Source organism: Protopterus annectens, chromosome 8.part0 (assembly GCF_019279795.1).
Source record: "Protopterus annectens isolate FY-2018-M chromosome 8.part0, PAN1.0, whole genome shotgun sequence".
In the NCBI taxonomy this organism is placed as follows: Eukaryota; Metazoa; Chordata; order Ceratodontiformes; family Protopteridae; genus Protopterus; species Protopterus annectens.
The window spans coordinates 1,379,904,702-1,379,927,957 of NC_056741.1; the positions used below are offsets into that span (position 1 = coordinate 1,379,904,702).

The 23,256-nt window shown below is 38.0% G+C and overlaps 1 protein-coding gene across 1 annotated transcript in view; it reads right to left on the reverse strand.

Moving 5' to 3' along the window:
• Positions 1 to 519: 519 nt before the first annotated feature.
• Positions 520 to 23,256, reverse strand: part of LOC122808095 (cerebellin-1-like) — a 39,353-nt gene continuing 16,616 nt past the window's right edge. Inside the window, exons 3-5 of the mRNA XM_044079067.1 lie at positions 20,739 to 20,879; positions 5,801 to 5,929; positions 520 to 1,017 (exon numbers count right to left, since the gene is read on the reverse strand). Of these exons, the coding sequence (XP_043935002.1) occupies positions 722 to 1,017; positions 5,801 to 5,929; positions 20,739 to 20,879 (566 nt within the window). The 3' untranslated portion in view covers positions 520 to 721. The remainder of the gene's footprint in view (positions 1,018 to 5,800; positions 5,930 to 20,738; positions 20,880 to 23,256) is intronic.

Sequence of the window (23,256 nt, forward strand, 5' to 3'; positions counted from 1 at the left end):
CGGTCCTTAGAGCTAAAAATCTTTGTTTGAATTCCATTAGCTCCCATTCTCAGTGATTGTAAGGTAATGTTCCTTATACTTCCTGCTAAAACCTGTAAAATATATGTGAATGTTCCACTGAGCAAACGTGGATACAAACACAAAGAAAGCAAAACTAGACCTGCACTATAAAGAAAGACTATTAACATATAAGGGTGATTACAAAACTTCTGTCTTATGCACTTTTGCATTATTTTAAGCTTGTATCCTCTTCATACTGATTCCTTTGAAACTATAGTGTACATGATTGTCTGAGAGAAAAACATAAAATGACAGTGCTGTGTAATGTAATCCTTCCTTGATAGTCCACTCCTGCCCTATCTGCAGCCAAGTAGATGTGCAAAGTATGGGTGTCAAGCTGTGGCATCCAGCACCCACTAATCTCTTTAGATATATTGGTAAAATAAACATAATACAAGGCAATGTAGCTTTTGAAAGGCTAAATTTTACTTAAGACAGCAAAAAATGAAGAAATCTGACTCCATATTCACATTAGATTTATTTATAGAATAACAAGGTTAGGAAATAGCCTTTCTTTAATGTTAACTTTAATAAAATCTGAAAAAAAAGAATTGTAACATAAGGTTTAACAACAGCAAAAGAAGTTTGCAGAATCATAGCTATCTAATAGGCAAAAAAAAAAAAAAAAAAAACAGAATAAGCATTCAATTTATTGCTAATGTTACATGGGGAACAGTAGAAAACCACTGAAAGAATTGTAGTGACCGCCAGGGTCACATATAGACATCTGCTGCACTAGTTTTACTGACACAGTGTCACCGGTATTTAACTGCAGGATAACGTTATTTGTGGCACTGTCTTCTACATCAGAACCATTCACGTCATGGACTGCAACGATGGGCTCACTGTTTCTGTCAAGGTACACTGCCATCTTCATTGTATTGGCTGTCACTGGAACTTTTGTATACACTGTAAATGTGAAGCTGTAAACTCCTTTCTTGGGGGCTGTAAAAACTCCTGTTTGAATTAAAAAAAAAGTCTTTACATAAATGCTTAAATAATATTAAGAAACAAAGAAATCTTACTGGCTGTTTCATTGTTAAAAATGAATTTTTAGCTAAAAGTTTGTTCATGCATGCTTTTTATTCATAGGCTGTACAGACCATTAAAGATTTATTTGGCCCACTGAACACATATGTCCTTTCTTTTTAGGAAAGCAGATAGTTTCCTGGAGTTGCTTTATGATAGCGCTACTTCATTTGTATTCATCTTTATTTTTAATCAAGGAAAATGACATTATATACAAATACTATGGCAGATTTCAAACATCTCAAAAGATATGTCATGTTTTCTATGAATAATTTTGTATTTCATTGTAATGGTTCTTTCATAACCTTGTCCTGTTTGTTATAACAGATGTAGCCCTTGTATTTGTAACAAGGTTGAATCCCTTCTCACCCCCTTCTTATCAACAAATGCTAATAATTTATTTCCCCACTTCTGTATTACATTGCTGTATATGTGTATGTAAACATCTCCCATTTAACACATTTATTCAGACACTGCATTGCATAATTGAGCGTCCTCGATTTCTAAAGTTGTGCAGCTATGCACTTTTTTACTTTATGCAGGCCTTCGTGTATACATGTTTTCAAAGGCTGCCACAATCAGTACTGTATTTGTCATTATCCCATCGCTTTGTCTTTCATGAGTTTATGAACATCCCTAATAGAATTTAGTCTAGAAAGAAATATACATATTTCCGTTCACATCAGGAGCACTAGATCCAAGGATTTAAATTTTGCTTGTGACATAAATAGAAAATGCTATCAAGACAGATATGTGTCTCAAAGGATTCCCACACTCTGGAATAGTCTCCTAATACATGTGAAGCATAGTTCATCCCTAACCTTATTTAAATGTATCCTTGACCCCATTGGATGGGAAGTCGAAAATTCACCCTCAGTCTGGCCACAATGTTTCTGATAGACAGAGGACAACAGTAAATATTCCCTAACTATATATATATATATATATATATATATATATATATATATATATATATATATATATATATATATATATATATATATATATATATGTATACATACGGGGACATAATTGGGTAGGGCTGCATGTCTAGACATTTATGCAGAAAATGAACTTGTACAAAATATGTTTTGGGGTCAATTTTGCTAATTCCAAACATCTAAATGATACATGTAAATTAAATGCTTTTAATTTGGTAGTTAACTTTTGAAGCTGAACATTTCTGTTCGCTATGTTTGTTATAACTATAAAACCAAGAATCAGACCACGAAAACCAACCAGAAGAAATGGAAGAAAATTGTCGTCTAACAGCAGTTTATTCAAGTTGAATGTTACATACACAAACAGAACACAAGTTAACCTAGGTTTCGTCCATAGGACGTCATTAGAGCAAGAATACAAATAACAGCTGGAGTTTAAATATCATTCTCATTCACTTGATACTTCAATTAATCAATTAATGGATAGACCATTTAAAGAAATATTAGTATAAATTCAAAATGAATAATTTCTGTTAAAAGTAACAACCATTATATATATATTAAATATAAAAACTCTTGTGATATGAATTACCACAACATTATATATTGAATACATAAAAAAAAACATGAATGTATAAATATATACATATATAAATATATAAATATATACATATATATATAAATATTCACACACAAACCATAAAAATGCATGTTAATCATCACTTTAAAAACCTTTATAAACCTTTATAAAATTCATTAATTTCTTCCTAAAATATGTTTCAACTTTAATAAGGGAGCAATACTTACATAGTCATTTATACCAGGATAATTTTGGGCATCCAATCTGCTGTTAGACTACAATTTTCTTCCATTTCGTCTGGTTTGTTATAATTATGTTGTCTTGCTGTTGTTGGGTTTTTTTTCCAATTTTAATTCTGCTTTTGCAGATTCCCTTTCTGATATTCACACAGTAATTCATTTCATGGATCCCAGTCCCCTCTGAGTACAATATTTGGAATCCATGGAGTATTTAGTCCATATAACTTGCTGCCTGTGTTCTTCCTGCTCAAGATGACCTCTTCATACAAGTTATGAATCTCTACATTTTTATCAAATTGCCCCAGATGCATGATGTAAAAGCTATAAAATATTGTATTGCATTTTAGATATGGGTAAATAATTATAGTATATGAGCGCCTTCTGTGTGGAGTCTGCATGTCCTCCCCGCAGTCGAGTGACGTTAAAGACATGCAGGTAGGTGCGAGCGTGAATGGGTGGGCCTTCGTTGAAGGTTGGGTGTCGGGCTGGCAACTTGACACCGTAAAAAAATCCACTGCCTATCATGAGCGGACCGGAGTTCTGCTGTGGCGACCCCTAACCGAAAGAAGAGGTACAAATACTTCCCTCCATATTAATTTGAACATCATATAGACCATCTCATAAGCCTTTCTAACCACATTTGCAGTGTTGTGGTCAAAATTAAATTTGTCTTCCTCCCTGTCCCAAAATTTCTTATTACACTTTTTTTAATGTTTGCTCATCCAGTTTGTAATCAAAATATATTTATTTTTTCATCTACAAAATGAATAGTGTGGTGCTTAAATATACTTAAGATTTTAATTTAGAAAGAAAATTAAAAAATGTTGATTATATTAATCCTTTTTCAAGAAACACAGTAAGCTTTTCATTTGCCTATGTTGAATAAAGGAACTATGTTTAGGGTGACAGTGTAATAAGTAATTTTCCTAGTACAATAGTCGGCCATTTCTTGTAAGTTACTCTTTCGTAAGGTTACACCAGGTCAAATGGTCTTCGAATGAACAAATGAACAAAACTGAAAATCAAGACCATGTTTTTACTATTCACAAATGATCTGAAAAAAGTAATGATAACCCCAGCAAAGTCACACCGAAGACTGTTATTCTAAAAAGCTAAATCACGAAATTAAAAATTAAAATGTGGTTATAGGCCAGAAAATATAGTAATATTTCTGTAATTAATGGTTGTGCCATCCATACTTGGCATTTTAAAGCTATTTCAATTAAGTGTCCTATCATATGTATAAGAATCCGTTAGCATTTAGGAATATAATACCTGCTGGGTAATTATAGGATGTGAAATATATATATTTTTTGCTTGTGTTCCTAAATGACAAATCACTGTTGCTCAAAAATATATCTGGAAGTCTGGCTGTCTGTTTAAAGCAAAGCCACCTTAGTTTAACTATATATATATATATATATATATATATATATATATATATATATATATATATATATATTTTTTTTTTTTTTTTTTTTTGTTTAAAAATCATTAGTATACTTGTTTTGAATTCTATCAAATAATGCAACATCATTAAGGACAGAGAATGGTGCGACTCACCTATGATTTAATGTCAGTGATTAAACAATTTGGCACTTAATGCCTTATTTTTCATTGCCCCAGCATACCACGATTAGGTAATAACTCTGTGTATTGGTGTAAAGGAAGAATGCCAGAGGTAGAAATGAACAGTTGCTGGGTAAGGTAAATGGTTTGTACAGTGACAGCAAATTGTGTTACTGCTTCTCAGCTAATGGGCTCATTCCTGACCTCTGACTTTGCATGATCTCCCCAAGTCTGTGTGGGTATCCTCAGGTACTCTGGTTCCTTCCCACGCCCCATTCTTTTAAGTTGACTGACTACTGTAGGTTTGTACTAAGAAGCCATTCTCTCCAGATCATCCACTGTGAAACAATGTTTGTCTCGGTGTTAACTAAACAGATTAACATTTAGTAGTCATTACATAATAACTCAGTGGTAATGCAACATATATAGAGAACAAAGACTTAGCCAAGGGTGAGTGGAATGGAGAGAGAGGTTTAACTGCATCATATACCCACCATCACTTGTCTCTGTAAATGGGCTCTTGAGGCCCCTGTGGATTAAGGTTGAAAACTCAGAATTAAAATGACAGACAGGGAATGATTAGTAACACTTATTGATACATCCAGATGTCTTATCAAGGCAGCAAAAAGCAGTGAAAGACAAGGAGAGGTAGCAGGTTTTCATCTCTTCTGATTGCTGTGGGAAAGAACCACATGTATCTACTTAGTCAATGAAATCTTAAAGACACACTCTATCACAGAACAGGTAGCACTGTCAGCCAGGAATCATGTAATAAAAGGGGGAACTGTAAGCCAGCAGCCATATGGTGAAAGTGCTGATTCTAACACCTATGTATTATAAGGTAAACATGGGACGATAAGAGCCCAGCATTGTATGACAGACCCTGGAAAGGTAAAAGCTAAGTATTCTGTGGTACACAAAGTGGTGCAAGCAGCAATCCTTGTACAAGTGAATTATTTGCACCAAAAGATAAACACAGTATATAGTGAGTGATAATGCTGAAATGTAAGAGTTGTATGACAAAGCTGATGATAACTGAGCATTGTCTAGGTAGATACAGTAGGCGTTATATGACAAAACTGATGATAACTGAGCATTGTCTAGGTAGATACTGTAGTGGTGGCTTTGAAGGCACCCAGGCGTCTTACTGGTGTAAAGGGTGGCAGTTGAAGAAGATAAGCATTATACACCAGATAGGGTGGTGCTCATGGAGGCAACCAGGCAGTGTATGATGGAAACGGTCATGCCAGAAGCTAGTACAAGGGAAGTTAGTGTACTGCAAAGATGAGGAGGAAAAAAGATTCTGACAACATAAGATCCTGGCAGAGAGTCAGAGTAAGGAACTAAGCACTGCAAGAAACAAAACAAGTGGATTACAGTACCTGTGGTGCTACTGTAAGCTCCTCCAAGGTTCACAAAAACATCCGAGTAAATTAGAGTTATGTTGATGTTGCTTGAGCTAAAACAAGTTTCACTGTAGGGTAAGCCAGCTGAGAAGGCAATTTTGCTCACTGTAAGAAAAGAAAAGAAATCAAATGTCATTATGCTAACTTCATGTCTTAGCTCAGTTAATCCTAATGTCTAATCTAGACAAGAAGCAAACTACCAACACTCCCTACTCCCACAACAGTTGTAATATACTAACCTCAAACTCTTTCACTGCACTCTAAACATAACTGAATAAAGCTTCCATTTTTGTATTTCAAACTCTGATATACTGGAGCCTATATTTTTATTGTGCTTCTTAGACGCTATTTTCTGCCTAATAAGGTGAAAATAAATTAGTTTATGGAAATTAATGGATGAACAAACAAATAAATATGGTTACTCAATACATGCATTATAAACACACATATAAAGGAAAATACAAACCATCTCTCCTCAAATGTTGCTTGGCTTTTAAAGTATAAAGCTTAATGTGACAGCACATTTCCCCAGTGAAGCAGGCATACTATAGTTCCTAAAACATAAATTGATACTCACCGTAAGTACATACAAGTATGTGTGCACTAAATGCAATCAATACACCACACATTACAAAACTCTGTTTCCTGACCACTTAGGGTTAGCATCAAAATCCATGAGGTACAAGATTATATTAGTGATCATCTTTTTTTGTCCTGCGACCCAGTGAGATGTCCAGAGTTATACCTCTGCATACACCCATGACAACCGTAACAGGTACACAGGATCCTCATATTAACAAGTTCATAACACCAACTAAAATAAAAGTGAAACACATCTGCAGTTAGTGGAACCTGGTTTGTTCGCCTGAGTGCTTGTGTTACAGACGGTTAATGGCTAAGAGGGACAGAAACAGACTGCAGTACAGGAGGCCTAGCTTCAGTTTGTAATACTGGTTCTTGGTGACTGGGGGCCTGGGAATGAGCAGCAGTTTGCAGACTCACGTATCCTAAGGGGTATGGAAGGGTCTGTTAGTGCTGTAATCCATAGTGGAACCAAAGGTCCTACTGTAAATATGGGGAAATGGACTGTCAGTTTGTTTGCTCAAATAGATCCACACTGACATCATTTTGTACTGGGTGTGAAGTATAACAAAAAGTATGGTATAAATAAATTAAAAAAAAATCTGAACCCCTTGAGGATGACAGATCACCTTAGCTTGACTCTTGCCAACCTGACACTGTAGCTTCAATAAGACTCTTAGGGAACATAAAAAATGAAAGGGGTTTGATAGTATAGGTGGGGACAGAGAAAAATAACCAGTGTACTGCAATAGTTTTTTTCCAAGGGAAATTTGCTTATTTCCCATGTTACCTTGATGAAAGAGTCTCACACACACACACACACACACACACACACACACACACACACACACACACACACACACACACACACACACACACACACACACACACATAGGTTCATAGGTGTGTACTAGGCTAATGGCCCTGGGGCCTTTACAAGCCTAGCCCATAGGATTATTCTGGCATCGTGCCACCCGACATTAGTTCCCAGTGCCAATGTCAAGTAAAGCCACTGGAGTTATCCCCGGGGTGAATTTTCTATTTCCCATCCACTCATCAAGATTTTTCTTGAAGAGGGCCAGTGTGAGGTGCTCTGCTTGACATGTATGGGAAGTCTATTCCATAGCATGGGCAGTCTCTGGGTTATGAACATGCCCCTCCAGTATGTTCTGTTGATTGTGCTAATGAGGTTGAGGTCTCTCGAGTGTGTGGTGCGGAGGGATTGGGATTTCTTTAGATGTAGCATCTCTAACAGAGCTATGTCAGACATAGCTTTGTAAGCCAAGCAGAGATCGCCTCTAAGTAGGTGATATGAGACATAGAATAGTTGGAGTTTTTTTAGTCTGTTCATATATGAGAAATGTTTAAGGCCTAGGATCCTCTTTGTGAGGTACTTTTGCAGCCTTTCCAGTTGTTGCAGGTGTTTATTGAGGTACATGTCAAATGGGGCATTGCACTCAATGATTGGTCTAATGATGGAAGAGTAGAGGGAGACAATGACCTCTTTCTTCCTGGATGCAAAACCATTAGTAATGAGATGTGCCACATAGAAGGACTTTCTGACCACAGTGGCAATGTGGTTGTCAAAAGAGAGGTTGCTGTCAACCTGTGTTCCCAGACCACTTATAACGCCTTCTGTGTTCAGTGGACTACCATCAATGTGGTAATTCAGTGGAAATGGGTTTTTCCCAAAGGGGATGACGACACATTTTTTGACATTGAGCTTATGGTGATGGTTCTGACACCAGTCAGTCTCAGTAAGGCCTTTCTGTAGGAAGTCAGCATCACACGGGGAGTTAATAATAGCTCCCAACTTACAATCATCTGTGAACTTTGTCAGCCAGAGTCCCTTCGTGTTGCCCTGGACTTCAGAGAAGTAGGTACCAAACAGGAGAGGACCCAGGACCAAACCCTGTGGGACTCCAGTCGTGACTGGTCACCAGTCTGACTTGGAGTCAGCTACTTTCATACTGTGGGTTCTACCTGTGAGCCAGTCAGTTTGCAACCCACCTAGTGATATAGTGGTTGTTGCCTAGCTTAGTGAGTTTTTCTATGATTCCTGAGTGGGGAATGGTATCAAAGGCCTTGGCCAGATCAAGGTAGGCTGAATGAATCACCTTGCCATCATCCACAGCTCTGGTGACTGACTCAAAGAAGTTGACCAAGTTGAGCAGGCATGATCTACCCTTCACAAAACCAAACTGTGTGGGATCCAGAGTTTGAAGATTCCTTATATCCTTGTTTATTAGGTCCATAATGATGCATTCCATGCCTTTGCATATCAGACTTGTCAAGGCGATAGTTCTCAGGGTCTGTAGTCACTCCTCCTTTGTGAAGAGGGATGACTGTAGCAGTGCGCCATTTGGTAAGGACAAAGCCTGAGGTAAGGCTGTGATTGAATAGGGCACACAGGTGAGGTGCCAGTTCACTCTGTAGTTCATGTAGAACATAGCCAGGGATATTGTCAGGTCCCATAGAAGCTGTATTATTGGCCTTGGACAGTGCTGTTTTAACCTGTGCAGTAGTAATACTGGGTACCTGGCAATCTACTGGTATTGTGACTGGTCCCTTGGAAGGGGAGAGAGGGGTAAAGTTGGTACTGAATCTGTTGGTGAGTATATTGGCAATATCTGTTGGCTCAGTATAGGAGGTACCATTATGCAGTAGCTCAGAGCAAATCTGAGTATTGCCATGGAGATTCTTTACATAACTATAGAAGGCATTGTGGTTGTCTTTACTATCTGCTGCAATTCTGTTTTCATAGCTAGCTTTAGAAGATTTAATGAGGGATCTCAACTTTTTGTTGAGGTTGATAAGGGAGTTTTTCTAGTCTTGGGACTTCACCTTATTCTGCATCAGTTTCCTCCTTCTGTTGTAGAGTTTGTTTATGGCAGGGGACCACCAGATTGTCTTGGTTCTGTTGAGTATGGCAAGATCCATACATTTGTGTACGTGTTCGTACAGTGCAGTGGTGTATGATTCGGTGGTCATGAAACTGATCTCCATTTGCATGGGTGCCGTGAAGTTAGCCACCTTTGTTTTTAGGAGCCCAATGTTAGCTTTAGAGAAATTTTTCATGATGGTTACCTTTGTGGTGGGGGTGGGGGTGTGTGGATTTCCAAGGTGATTAGTTTGTGGTCGGATCTAACCAGGGAGGAGTTGACTATTGGTGTTGAGCAACAGTTGCCCATGTTAGTAATGACCAGGTCAAGGATGTTGATACCTCTAGTGGGGGTAAGAAAGAGCTGGTCCAGGGCACTGGAATTAATGAATTCCAGGAAACGTTGGGTAAGTGTATTGGTACATGAGTAGTTTTCCCAGTTAATGGAGGGGTAGTTGAAGTTGCCCAGTATGACAGTATTAAGTTGGACCCTAATATTCTCCAGGGTGCTTAGGAACATGGAGTGTGAGTTTTGGGACATGGTTGCAGACCTATAGCAGGCTACCACCTGAATCACTTTCTTACCCAATGTTAGCTGAACCTAAAGTATCTCAGATGCATTATGTTGGGCTACTAGTCTGGAGGTGTGCACATCCTTTATGAATATGGAAACACCACCGCCTTTGGAACTTCAGTCCAAGTTCTGGGGCCAGAAGGTGTGGAATGAGTTATAGTCTGGTAGTGCAGGGGTGCTTTCTGCTGCCTTGAACCGGATATCTGTTACTGCACAAATGTTGATGTTCTCCATTTTAAGGAGTGCTTTGATTGAGTGCATTTTGAAATGTAGACTTCTAGCATTGAGCAGCATGACGCCCCAGGTTGCATTTGTTTGTAGCTGTTATGGTGGTAATTTGGACTTTGGAACACCCCCTAAAAAAGGCACTGTAGGGGTGGCAAGAGCCTTGGCCAGTATCTGGAAGCCCAGAGGTGACAGATGCAGGTCATCTCTGGCAAAGCATCGAGGTCTGTCAATCATGTCATCCCAGGCAGACAGATACTGGATCCCCTTAGAATGATACCAGAAACTTAGCCAATTGTTGAAATCAATAATCTTCTGATTGTACTGTGGTATCATTCTGGGTGATGGTAGGATGCTGCTCAGGACTAGGGTTATACCCACCTAGGCTACATAATCCGAGAGCTCCTCCATGTCTCTTTTCATGTAGTCCAGGGAGGTATGTCTCAGGTCGTTCACACGCACATCTACAATGACAGAGTCCTATTTGTACCTGTTGTTGATGGACCTGAGTGCGTGCGTTATGTGGTGGATCCTGGCACCTGACAGGCAGCTGACTGTTACTTTTGTCCTTATTCAACCTAGTGAGTGGGACATCAGTTTGCCTCACTATCAAGTCACCTATGACTAGTGTGTTGGGCATGCTGTTTTGCCTTAGGGGCTTTGGCTGAGTGGCACGGTGTTTATGAGTTATGTGTCTCATGATTAATGTTGTGTTGTGGTGGTCAAGTGTGTTTTTGCCTTGAAGGTCTCTGCTGTTTGGGTAGATTTTTATTGAGAGCCTCCATGAAGATGGGTGTGCGGTTTGTGTTTTCATGTGAAGGCAGTGCTGGTGTGTGTTCTGGAGGGCTATGTGCTCCATGTGGTGTGGTGCAAGCGTTGACCTTCTCCTCCTGACCAGCTATTCTGGTCTTGGCTGGAGAGTGCATGGCTTCCAATTTGGATATATAAGTGCATCTCTCGCAAGTCTGAGTGTTGGGAGGTAAGAGGAGAGGGTTGTCAGTGTACATGAGGCAGTTGCTACATTGCCTCTAGATGCCCAAGTTCACCAAGTTAATAGGAGAATGCACAGGGAACTGACTTTTAGACATGCCTGGAGGGGTGGGCATTAATAATAAGTACTGAAGTTATTACCTTGTAAAATGTTTAATGCTGGTAGTACTTTTGTGTGCTACAATAATTGCTACAAGAAGTCAGGTAAAGTGCTAATACGCTAGTAAAAGTGCAGGAGAGGAGAGAACTAGTAGATCTAAGGGAAAATTGAAGAGCAGACTTTGGCACTGCTCAGAAGCTTACACACAGTCCTGGATACAGCAAATCTGTATCTGGACTAGACTAGTTACAGGAAAGGTGGGAAACAAGCTCAAACACGATCTTTTAAACCAGAAAGTTGAAAGAGATGGAAAAACTGCCCAAACGACCAATAAACTACAATTGCTGGGCCAGAAACCACTCCTCTTGGGGTAGATAGGCTACCTAGTGCTTACTGCTTCCACTGATAAGCTAGAAAGCTTCCCTCCAACACAGAAAAGCCTGGTGGGCGCAGAAGTTTACATACAGTCCTGGATACAGCAAATCTGTATCTGGACTAGACTAGTTACAGGAAAGGCAGGAAAAGTGCAAATGCGGGCTTTTAAACCAGAAAGTTGAAAGAGATGGAAAAACATGAGTAGTTACAGAAAAGGCAGGAAACAAGCTTAATATTTGTTTTACTATAGTGGAAAGGGAGAAAGGAGGAGCTGAAGATAATTCAAGGTTAAGAAACTTAGTGGGTTGCCCTTCTCAAATGTTCTCTCTGTATTAGGTAGAATGAGCTAATGACACTAGACTGGGAGGAGTGTACCAGATCAAAATTTACAGTAGGGGCAGGCAACTGAACATCTACACACACACACACACACACACACACACACACACACACACACACACACACACACACACACACACACATACACACACACATATATACATATATATGGGTCTATGTCAGAAGATCGAAAGTTCAAAAGACTGAAAATCAAAATATGCAAAATATCAAAAATATTTTTAATGCAGGAGGCAAGCACCCCTGCATCCTCTGCTAATTATATATACCAACTCCAAGATCACACAACACTGGAGAAAGGGAAAAATTCCATTTTCTGTATTTTGAGTTTCAGATATTTTGATTTTCAGTCTTTTGAACTTTCAATCTTCTGAAGGTGTGTGTGTGTGTGTGTGTGTGTGTGTGTGTGTGTGTGTGTGTGTATATATATATATATATATATATATATATATATATATATATATATATATATATATATATGGTCTACTTTGAAACATCTAAAATCCATAACATCTAATTTCATAACATTGAGACCAGAACATCTAAAACCCAAAACATCTAAAACCCATAACATCGAATTTCATAACATCTAACACTAAAAAATCACAAGAAACTAACATCCCCTCCAAATATAACAATACCAAACTAACAAACACACTTTTTACTACATTTATGCTGTGGGGCAAGCCCCCCTGCACACCTCCTGTAAATTAAATATTCCAAATCCAAGATTGCATTACAGTGGGAAAAAGATAATTTCCTAACCTCATTGTATCAAGCCCCCCTGCAGAAACATAGTAAAATGTGTGTTTGGTAGTTTGGTGTCATTATATGTTGTTATATCTGGAGGGGATGTTATTTCCATGTGATTTGTACTGTTATATGTTATGAAATTCAATGTTATAGGTTTTAGATATTTTGGGTTTTAGATGTTCTGGTCTCAACGTTATAAAATTAGATGTTATGGGTTTTAGATGTTTTGAAGGGGGCCTATATATATATGTGTGTGGATATATATATATATATATATATATATATATATATATATATATATATATATATATATATATATATGGGTTTAGGACATATTGTCAAAATAACAGAATGCAGACACACAGGATATTGATGTCAGAATGTTAACTGGAGAAATATTTACATGTTCTGTGTATGCTCTGGATATTACACTGGACAGGACTAAAGCAATGACAATTGTTTTTCTAGGGGGGCAAGCCTATCTGCACTCCCTGGTAATTACATATACTAACTCCAGGATTGTACCATTCTCAGGGAAATGAAATATTCCTTTATCTGGGAATTGTTGATCTCGCACACTTGTTGACCACTTGTCTGCATGAACTAAATGGTATCGATTTCGTGGGTGCCTATATTCTGTCATTTTGACAGAATGTCCACACACAACGGAAGATACACACACATACTCATATGTGGCTACGTAATTCTCAAAGAATGACAGTGAAAATGCTAACACTGTCAACACTTATTGCTTGATTCATCTGCCATTAGGTAATATTTTTGATTTCATAATATTAAAAAGAGATAGTTTTCTGGGGCTTCAGCCACACTTTCCTTTATTTAATATGATTGCCCCATGGGTTGTATCTGCTGTGGTTTGGGTGTTACTCCATCGCAGAGTGATTTCCTGTAATATCCACTCCAGCTGTCCAGGGGCAATACTTATTGGTTGCCCAGTTGTTTAAGCCCTCTGGGTTGGGGTTGCTGGGTACCACTGATGAAGAGTCTCCTGCAGGAGATGAACATGATGAGGAAGCCACCCCTGCTGTGAAGGCTGGTACCAGTGGCTTGGTGCTACACATTTTATGCATGCCGACTTTCCCTGACAACGTTGGTTGGGTAATGAGAATGGCCTTTGGGGGAAATCCCTCCTCTTGGGCATATCTTGATCATACCTTCCAGGATTGCCCACTTGTTTTATTTGGCAGCTCTAACAAGCTTCCACAGACACCCAGGCCACTAACTGAGCTCAGGTCACCTGTGTTGTGGTCAGGGCTTTATCCCTCAGTGCCACCAGAGCTGGCTACATCTCTTTATTTAATATTAACTCCAAGTCTAATCTAATCTAAGGTAGAAAGTAAGTGACACAAATCTGCTTACTTTCACTGTTTTGAACGTTGATAACTCGTGTATTGATGAAGGTCTACAGAAGAATAATCATGTCAGTAACAGCTGCTTCATAAGCAAGTAAATATCCCTCAAGATACATTCTGTTAAAATACTGAAAGAAAATGATGGTATCACTGATTTGGTGGAAAGGCTGTGAACATAAAGAGATCTGGATCTTAGATAGTATGTTGGTGGAGGGACAGCATTGTTTATATTTGTCCAATGAAGTAAAAATAATCCAGATTAGAAAGTATGATTTGTGGTGGTATTTTCAGGTGAGGTCAGCACAGTCCAAGTGAGGATGATGTGTCATCGCCTTTGGTAAAAACTCTGTACCCATGAACTAACATATAGGTAGCAATCTACTTAACACTGAATGTGTGATAAGAGACCTTGGGACCCAGGTGGACAGTAGTCTCTCCTTTGATAGTCACACCACCACAGTAGTCAGGACGTCCTTCTACGTGGCACACCTCATCATAAAAGGGTTCTCATCCAGGAAAAAAGAGGTCATTATTCCTCTCTACTCAACACTCATTAGACTCATTATAGAGTACAATGCCCTTTTGGAATGTACCTCACAAGACATCTGCAGCAGCTGGAAAGGCCACAGAAGTACCTAACAAAGAGAATTACTGGCCTCAAACAAATGACCTACACTGACCGTCTCAAAAAATTCCAGCTTTACTCCGTAGCATATCGCCTACTCCGAGGTGATCGGGTCCAGGCACCTAGGCGGTGCGACAACCCACTGTGAGACAACTGGAGGTGGACAGATGGCAGTATGGAAGTTTAGCTGCAGTGACAAATGCCTGCAGACAATTCCTGTGAAAGAAAAGAACCCCTGCACCTAACCACAGGTGTGAGACAAAAACCTATGTGATCTACACACACCTATAAAACGTGTGCAACTAACACTGTAACATGTGCCTAGAATAGGATGCCAAGTGGGCATCAAAGTGGTACACTGAAACCTGTGTGCTGTGGCACATTTCTATAAGTTATGATTATATCATGGTTTAGTATGCACCAAGCACTTCCCACATTACTTTACAGTTTGCATTAATAAAGGCTTTGCCCACAGCACACAGGTTTCAGTGTACCACTTTGATGCCCACTTGGCATCCTATTCTAGGCACATGTTACAGTGTTAGTTGCACACGATGTTTTCTAGGGGGTGTAGTGTGTAGATCACATACGGGTTTTTGTCTCACACCTGTGGTTAGGGTGCAGGGGGTTCTTTTCTTTTCACAGGGAATTGTCTGCAGGCATTTGTCACTGCAGCTAAACTTCCATACTGCCATCTGTCCACCTCCAGTTGTCTCACAGTGGGTTGTCGCACCGCCTAGGTGCCTGGACCCCTGGAACAGGCTACCCATCTATGTCAAGCAAAGTTCTTCATTAGCACTCTTCAAGAAAAATCTTGATGAGTGGACGGGAAATAGGAAATACACCCCGGGGATCACTTCTGTGTCTCTGCTTGACAGTGGCACATGGAAATAACTTTCTTGTGTGGCGTAAGCCGGGGAACCTTGTTGGCTAGGCTTACGTAGGCCCTTGGGCTGATAGCCTAGTACCTACCTATGAACCTGTGTACCTATGAAATGAGATAAAATAGGAATGGAATGAGCAAGACTAGTGATGATCGATGGGAAAATGTGTGAGCAAGTCATACATGGTGACAGAAAAAGTGAGAAGAGATGGATGGAAAATGACGATGAACAGAAATGATGTGAAAGATTGATGGTTAGCAGATTCCACAAAAAGATGTGAAAGTTGACTTGCAAGGACCAAGAAAATCTGGATTGATTAAAAAGTGTGCACTTTAAGTGGGAAATCCTAATGGTGGTTTGCTGTTGGTGATGCACCCTCAAAGAAATGCATCTTACTCTCACGGTCCAGGTTAAGCAAATTTTTAAAGCAGACATTTTCTTGGTGTGGCAGATACTCAGATTATTTATACTGATATGACTAGAAATTGTTTTTGCTTGTGGGCATACAAAGTAATCTGAGGCTGTCAGATGTACTACATAAGTGATCTTCATAGTACTTGAAGATTTTGAGAGGTGGGCTTAAAGATCATGTAATGAGGACACTCCGAAATGAGGAAATAGCTCATATAATGAAAACAGATGGTTTTTAAAGAGAAACAAAGAGAAAGAATTATGAATGTTTTTAGGGTGTTAGTGCTTAAATCTATTGGGTGATTTTATCAGACAGATGGACACTGGAGTAATCTGTAATGTTTAAACCTGTTTTTTTTTTCTTTCACTTTTGCTCTATCAAAGATTTAAGGATTTCTGAACTGTTATAGATAAGTCTTGACTAAAACAAGTTATCAAAAAAGTGCCTAGATCCTTAATCAGACACAGTCACAAGAGATCTTTGATTCCCCATAGTGTTAACTAGGGGATCACTGATTCTCCTAGGCAATACTTTGGAAACTGTTAACCACTGCAAATATCTCGGATTCTGTCTCAAACAACCAATAACCTTTTATTTTATTTTTTTACACAGAACACACCAATGTCAAAATATAACTTCTGTTCTGATCTTGGAAAATTTCAGTGTTCTTTTCTCTGCTGCTATAGCCACCATAGACAACGGTATCCTCCTACCGCCTTCAGAATACTGTTTATTAGGCACTGTGTATTTTCCTCCAAAACAGTGCCCACACTCTCAGCACTCCAGGAACACCACTGGAATATGCCACTAAAGCCAAAAGACTGCCAGTTAATGAATGCCTGTGCCTGTCTATTTACCCTTCTGTTTAAGCTATGAAGTCACTTCATTACAAGTACAGTTTCTTCCAACTTCCGCAATGTCAGTCTTTGTTCACTCTTCAATTATAGCACCATCTTGAGACACCCCAGAGCAGACTTCAAACTAGTAGCTTCTCTTTCCCAGTTCTATGCCCAAAAACGTGATTACTTTCATTTCTCTCTTAGAGTCCTCACAGACTTCAGTTTTCTCACAATTATTACAATACTCTACAGAGTAAAACAAATGTTCTTACTTCTTCCAACCATTAATTGCATGAACAATGCCCATCAAAATGAATTTACCGCTTCCCTTAAAAACTCCTAACAGTTATATCCCACAGGAAGTAAAGTTCTTTAAACTCATTCTATGGACCAGGTAGCAAGCTAAGTCATTCCAATGTCCTGTAAAACCTGTCAACCCCATAAGAAAAATATTATCCACAGAAATTCCACACATATCATTGCACTCCAAAACGTGATGTAATTGGCTAGTATTTGACCAATCATGTAAATCACTGTGGTATTTAAAGGGTTAGAGAGAAATTTTTTATATTCTGATGAAGTCCTCAGTGTGGAGGTATGAAAGCACTCAATTTCTTTAAATAAATGTGGATGTTTTTTGCAGATACTTCTGTGGTGCATTTTTTACATTTTACTTTTTTATTTTTACCTATTTTCATGGAATGTTGCTAGTTATGCAACTCAACACAAATTTTTGCCAGTTGCCATCAGACAGAAAAAAATAAAATGGAATTATATCCTGGGAATGAATTTGTTTTTCAAGAATTTTTCCAAATGAAGGCACATTTAGCACAAAAACTTGCATCTAAAATTAATGTCATGGTCTATTCTGTGAAGCTAGGCAGAAGTTAAAAAAGCCCATGTTATTTAACTCTTTCCATAAATGCTATATGTTTATGAATACCCCCAATATCTCTGTTACCTCTATATTTGGAATACCAGCCTAAATTGTAAATCTCATGTGCTTTAGCCACTGTTTTTTATATACCTACCTGGTTTGTAAACTTAATATTTACTTATGAATTACTTTTGACATGTGCTCTGCACACGAGCAAGATCTAAAAAAGGATCAATTTGGATCAGCAGATAGATCAACAAACATTAAATAAACAAAATTAAATGTTGCAGACAGTAATTCTAGTGGCTTGACTCTCAGAAGCTTTGTCTTCCACTCATTTATGAAGTCATTAATCAAGAGTCTATCATGCAACCTAACAAAATGGACATTATAGGGAAATAATGGATCACCTAGTGGTGCTGTAAAGCCCAATGACCTAGCCAGAGGACCTCTTCACCGCTGGAAGTTCCATTATTTTTCTATAATGCCCACCTTAAATGGTATCATTTGGGCTAAGGAAATGGGAATAGCTGCAGTTTAGTCATTTTAAAACAGTTTTACCATGTTGGAATGGACTTTTTTTTATTTCTGCTATTCGAGTTTTGAAGGATAAGTAGTCCCCAGCAGTGAACATGCTGAGTGGAAGATGAATATTTTCTTTTGTAAGTAGATTTTCTAATGCACTTCAGCATCCAAATAGTGTTAGTTGAGATGTTTCTATGTCACAGGATCAGAGATTAGATCAAAAATGTCCAAATAATTTGTTTAATATGCATGCCCTACCCACCTTTCTATTCTCTAAAAGCAAGCTCTAGCAGACTTAGAGAACAAAAAACGAAGAGTTTTAATGATTATCTTCTGTATGTTTCCTTCTTTCAAATTAAATGTATGATAGCATTATAGTAAAACTAGGCATGTAGTGCACACAGGCAGAAGGTGAAAAAATAGAATGTGTCCGTGTTTAAGCTCCATTACATGTACACATGGACCATACATACAGGCACTGATATTCTGCCCTGGAGTGTTAATTTCCATGCAGGACCAGAATATAAGGGCAGATACTGCTGGCATAATTCTGGTTCTTGGTGAAAGGATGTCATTGAATCAGCAGAAATAATCTGATCTTGAAAGGCACAGAGGGCAGAATACTGTAAGTATTGTGATTTCCAGGTAAAAAGAAGTGCAAGTTTAACTTGAGAAAAGAATATTGTGGTTACAGCAGATAATTCTGGCAGACTAGTTTGCACTGTTACATGATGCTGCCTTGGTATGGCAGCATATGCCTTGATGCAGTTTTGGCTGAGAGAGCAAAGTCAAATGTTATTTGGTTCTGTATTGGAATTCTCATTTATAACACAGTATTAGAGGGCCGGAAGAGACAATATGGGAGTGAGCTACAAAACAACTACGTAATTTAAATCAGTTGACTTTAGCTGAGGGGAATAGAGCAAGTGCCATAGTTGTTTTTGCAATGTTATTAAGTTTTGGTTTACTCGGAAAGTTCTTATTTTGGAGTTAGTTGTTCTTATTGAAGGAGATTCATGGTACAAGTTGAGTTCATGATTAGTAAAAAATGATGTTATCATGACACTTTTCTATGCATTTGGTTTGTACACAGATTTGCTGGCACAGATGGGCACAAGTGTTTTTCAGCAGGCTTTACTGTTCTTTAATTTAAGCTCCTTTGAAACTTTGACATACCAGTGGATGTTTATTACTTTAAAAGCACATTTTCTAAGATCTATTAAAGAATACAAGATCTCTGGCTCCAGATGATCTCCCATCAGACTGCATCCATCAGAGGGCCTCACAGCAATGTCATTTAAACCATTAACATATGCTGTCAGGAGAAGGTCCACAATGTCTGGAAATGTATTCCTGTAACATTTATTACCAGTGGAGAGTCAGCTAACAACCCAACCAACTACTGATAGACAGTACAGTTGACAAGAGAAGCCAAAATATTAGAGAAAGTTATACAGTGCTGACTCCTGAAAAACTTCCTGAACAATTCCATTATTAGTGACCAAATACTATGGATTCAGACATAGCCATTATGTGAACATAACTTTGATCAGTATCACAGACTTTACAAGAACAAAGCTAAGCAAAAAAAACAAGAATGCAGCATTCCAAATCCATCTTCATTTCTTGACTGTCTTACTTTTTAATAAACAATAAACTATAGTGAATTATAAGGAGTTGTGCATTTCTAGGCCACTGATTTGTCAATCATTTACATTACTTGTAATACACCAGTATTTAAATCTGTAAGACGTGCTTTTATTATGTCTTCTGAAGAAGTCCTGTGATTGTTTTGGGGCTGAAACCACTTAGTAATAAACTTTCTTTTAAAGATCAATAGACAATTTTTGGGTGTCCTTTGTATGCGTTTGTGAGTTACCTAGTTATTATAAGTTCATTTTATATTTAAAAAAAAACCCAGATGAGCAGTAAATCATCTATTGCTACACATATGCAGACAATCTCTTCAAATAAAAACAGTGACATAAATATAAAACTAAGGTGGTAACACTATGATTTTTATAGCAGCAAGATAAAGTCTTATTGAAGTATATTCTACATAATCATAATATCTTAACAGTATGTAGTAAGTTTTGTATGCAATCCTACTATGTATGTGCAGCATATCAGACCCTAACTACGCACACCATTGCAGAATGCATTTATACTTCCTTAATGAGTGCCTCTCTGTTCTAGCTGTACTTTTCAAGAAATATAGCTTCTCTTTGTGGTCTACCAAAGCAAACAGGTTCTGACCAAATGATCTCACTCAACAAACAAATAAAACAAAACAAAACAAATAGCACTTGTGCAAAAATCACTCCATGCATTCCATCTGGAAGAGAATGTCCTGGGAATTCCGTGCTTCTTCAAGTCCCAAAAAAGTGTTAATCGCACTTAATAAACTACAAACATCAATCAAATGCAGCATGAGTACCAGTTCTCTATTCCCCGTGTGATCTTAAAAACCCTTCTTAACTGGGAGAAAATATGGTTCCCACAGTTTGCAAAGACATCTTATGTCCTAAATAGCAATACTTACATTTCACTTGGTTAAGCTGATCTGTGACAGAGTTTAACTGCTGCATTAGGAAATTGATTGACCAGTTTACTCGGTTCTCCAGCGTCTGCAATAGCTGCTTCATCATACAGCAACTACAGCTTTCTGAATCAGAACTGCAATCTAAAAAAAAAAAAATCAAGAAAAAATCAGGAGTTGAAACTCCCATTCCTTAAATCAACAGCATCAAAAAAGAGTTGTCAATGCTATTCCTGATATTATGCTTTATTAAAGGCTGGCATCATTGAGAAAACCAGTCCCGTGATTAAGATACCCTTTATAAGCTGCCTTATCATTACCTAAAAAAAATAACTAGTCTTCACTATCAGAAGACAAAAACAACTTGTTTAGCTATATGAGGAATGCCTTACAAAGAAACAAAGCAAAACCAGAAGTGATTGACATACAGAAAAGCAGATTTTGTTAATTTTCTGTTTGCTTTTTTTTTTCCATTTCTTTTTATGCTTGATGGAGCAGTTAGGCTATTAAGACCCTATGTCAGTCAGTGTTAGCCCCACACAAAATGTAACCGCTTCAACCAACCTTGAACTCAAGACCATTCCATCAAAAGACAGAGCTGTCCTTCATACCTTCACAGTGGAGTTATGACAGTAATGTTCATAGTAGTGTACACATTGCAGTAGTGTTCATAATGTTATTTGTTTTACACACTTGGCCCAGCCTGGATTTTCACATGTTGTCTCTTCTCTCAGGGTGCAAAGGTACTGACATAGCTAGTATTACATAACACAAGGATTTCTCTTGTCCCTAACCCTCATAAGGCTTTATATCGCTGTTATATAAAGTGCCTTGACTGTGTTTTGATCATTTCCAGTGAATGGAGTACAGTCACAGGACAAGTAGATTTTATTTATGAAGTGCCTTAAATGTTGGAGTATAGCACCAACAAAGGCAGTTATCACATCAGCAAGTAGGAAAAAATGAAATAAGTAAACAAGTAAATTGAATTGCAGAACATAAAGCAGCTATGGTCTCCATTTCTGAAAGATATGGTGGATACAAAATATATGAAAAGATATACATTTAGATCTTAATTTAAGGCTTACAGTGAGGTGAATGCCTTCTTGATGTAGCAGCTTAGGTTCCTGAAGCTGGGTTTGCAGTTTCAAATGAAAAATCATCTGATACTTTGTCAGACCCTAGAACTACGAATAATGTCTTCCAGGAAGACAAGCCAAGTGAGAGAGAGACACACAAATAACAATAAATTGTTACATTAATCAGGAAGCCTGATGTAGTCCATACAAACTTTTGTAGAGCATCAGGTCCACATCTAGTAGTTTTTTCACTTTTCTGATAACTAATGAAAATTATCAGTCTCAAAGTTCACATGAAAGGATGCTGGAATCACTGCAAGTAACTCAATGCTTTCAGTATGACCTCCGAGTGGTCACTCACTAGCTACAAATTAAAAAAATAATTATATAGGGGATGTGCAAAGTCAAGACACCTGATTGATTAGTTTGACACAAATACATGACTGCAAAGGCACCAGCTTCTTATTCTGTGTGGTAACAAGAATCACAAACAGTCCACTACAAGGGGACACAAACTTCCTACAGGAAAAGAAGGAACTCGAGTAGCGAATAAGACCCCATTCTTACTGCCCTCCCAGGTTTAATGGAATCTGTTCTATCAAATGCATACCACTGCTAACAAAATGGACCACAACTTCCTTTAATGACATAATTAGACCACAACAATATTTATTGTCTAAAACAAGGACATATAGACATTGTTTTCATTCTGCAATACTACTATAACATGCATTACTCTGCCTTCAAGAACTTCATTAAAAATGTGATATGATGTTAATTCTATTCTCAGGACATTATCTTCATTATTAATTGTATCTTCATGTTACATATTTTAGCCTATGTCGTTCATTTTTTGGAACATGGAGTTTTCAACACCTTTGCTCTTTGTCTTATTTTCAACTGATCTTGTTTTCTAACCCTTAAATGAAAACAGATTCAGCTCTACATACCTTTTGCTCGTTTATTTAGTTTCTCAGTATTATTTTTGTTCTGAGTAACACTATATCTGCTTTTAGCTGTTTTATCAACACTGTTTCAAACAGAATACTAGCATCCATCAAAATGAGTAGATTTTTGTTAGCCCACCAGTGAGTTTTCTGTTTTACTTCTAATTAAAGTAGCTTGTTTGCTTTCTCTGTGACTATACTATTGTTCTATAATTTTACTCTTTAGTACAGTAATTTCCTCAGTTAATAACAGCTGTCCATGTACTACTTGAATTTCTATAGCTATTATTTTTGGTGCCAAACTGTTGCTGTTAGATTTTTAATTTGAAAAGCTCAAACACTTTCAAAGTCACCATCTCCCCCAACCTCCCTCTAGCTAGGGTCAGACATAAAAACTTCTCCAAAGCTGATTACAGCCTCCTGAGGGATGGTATAAACAGCTTCACAGCCCCCTCCCCAATATCCAAAATTACACCAAAGCACTATACAAGCATT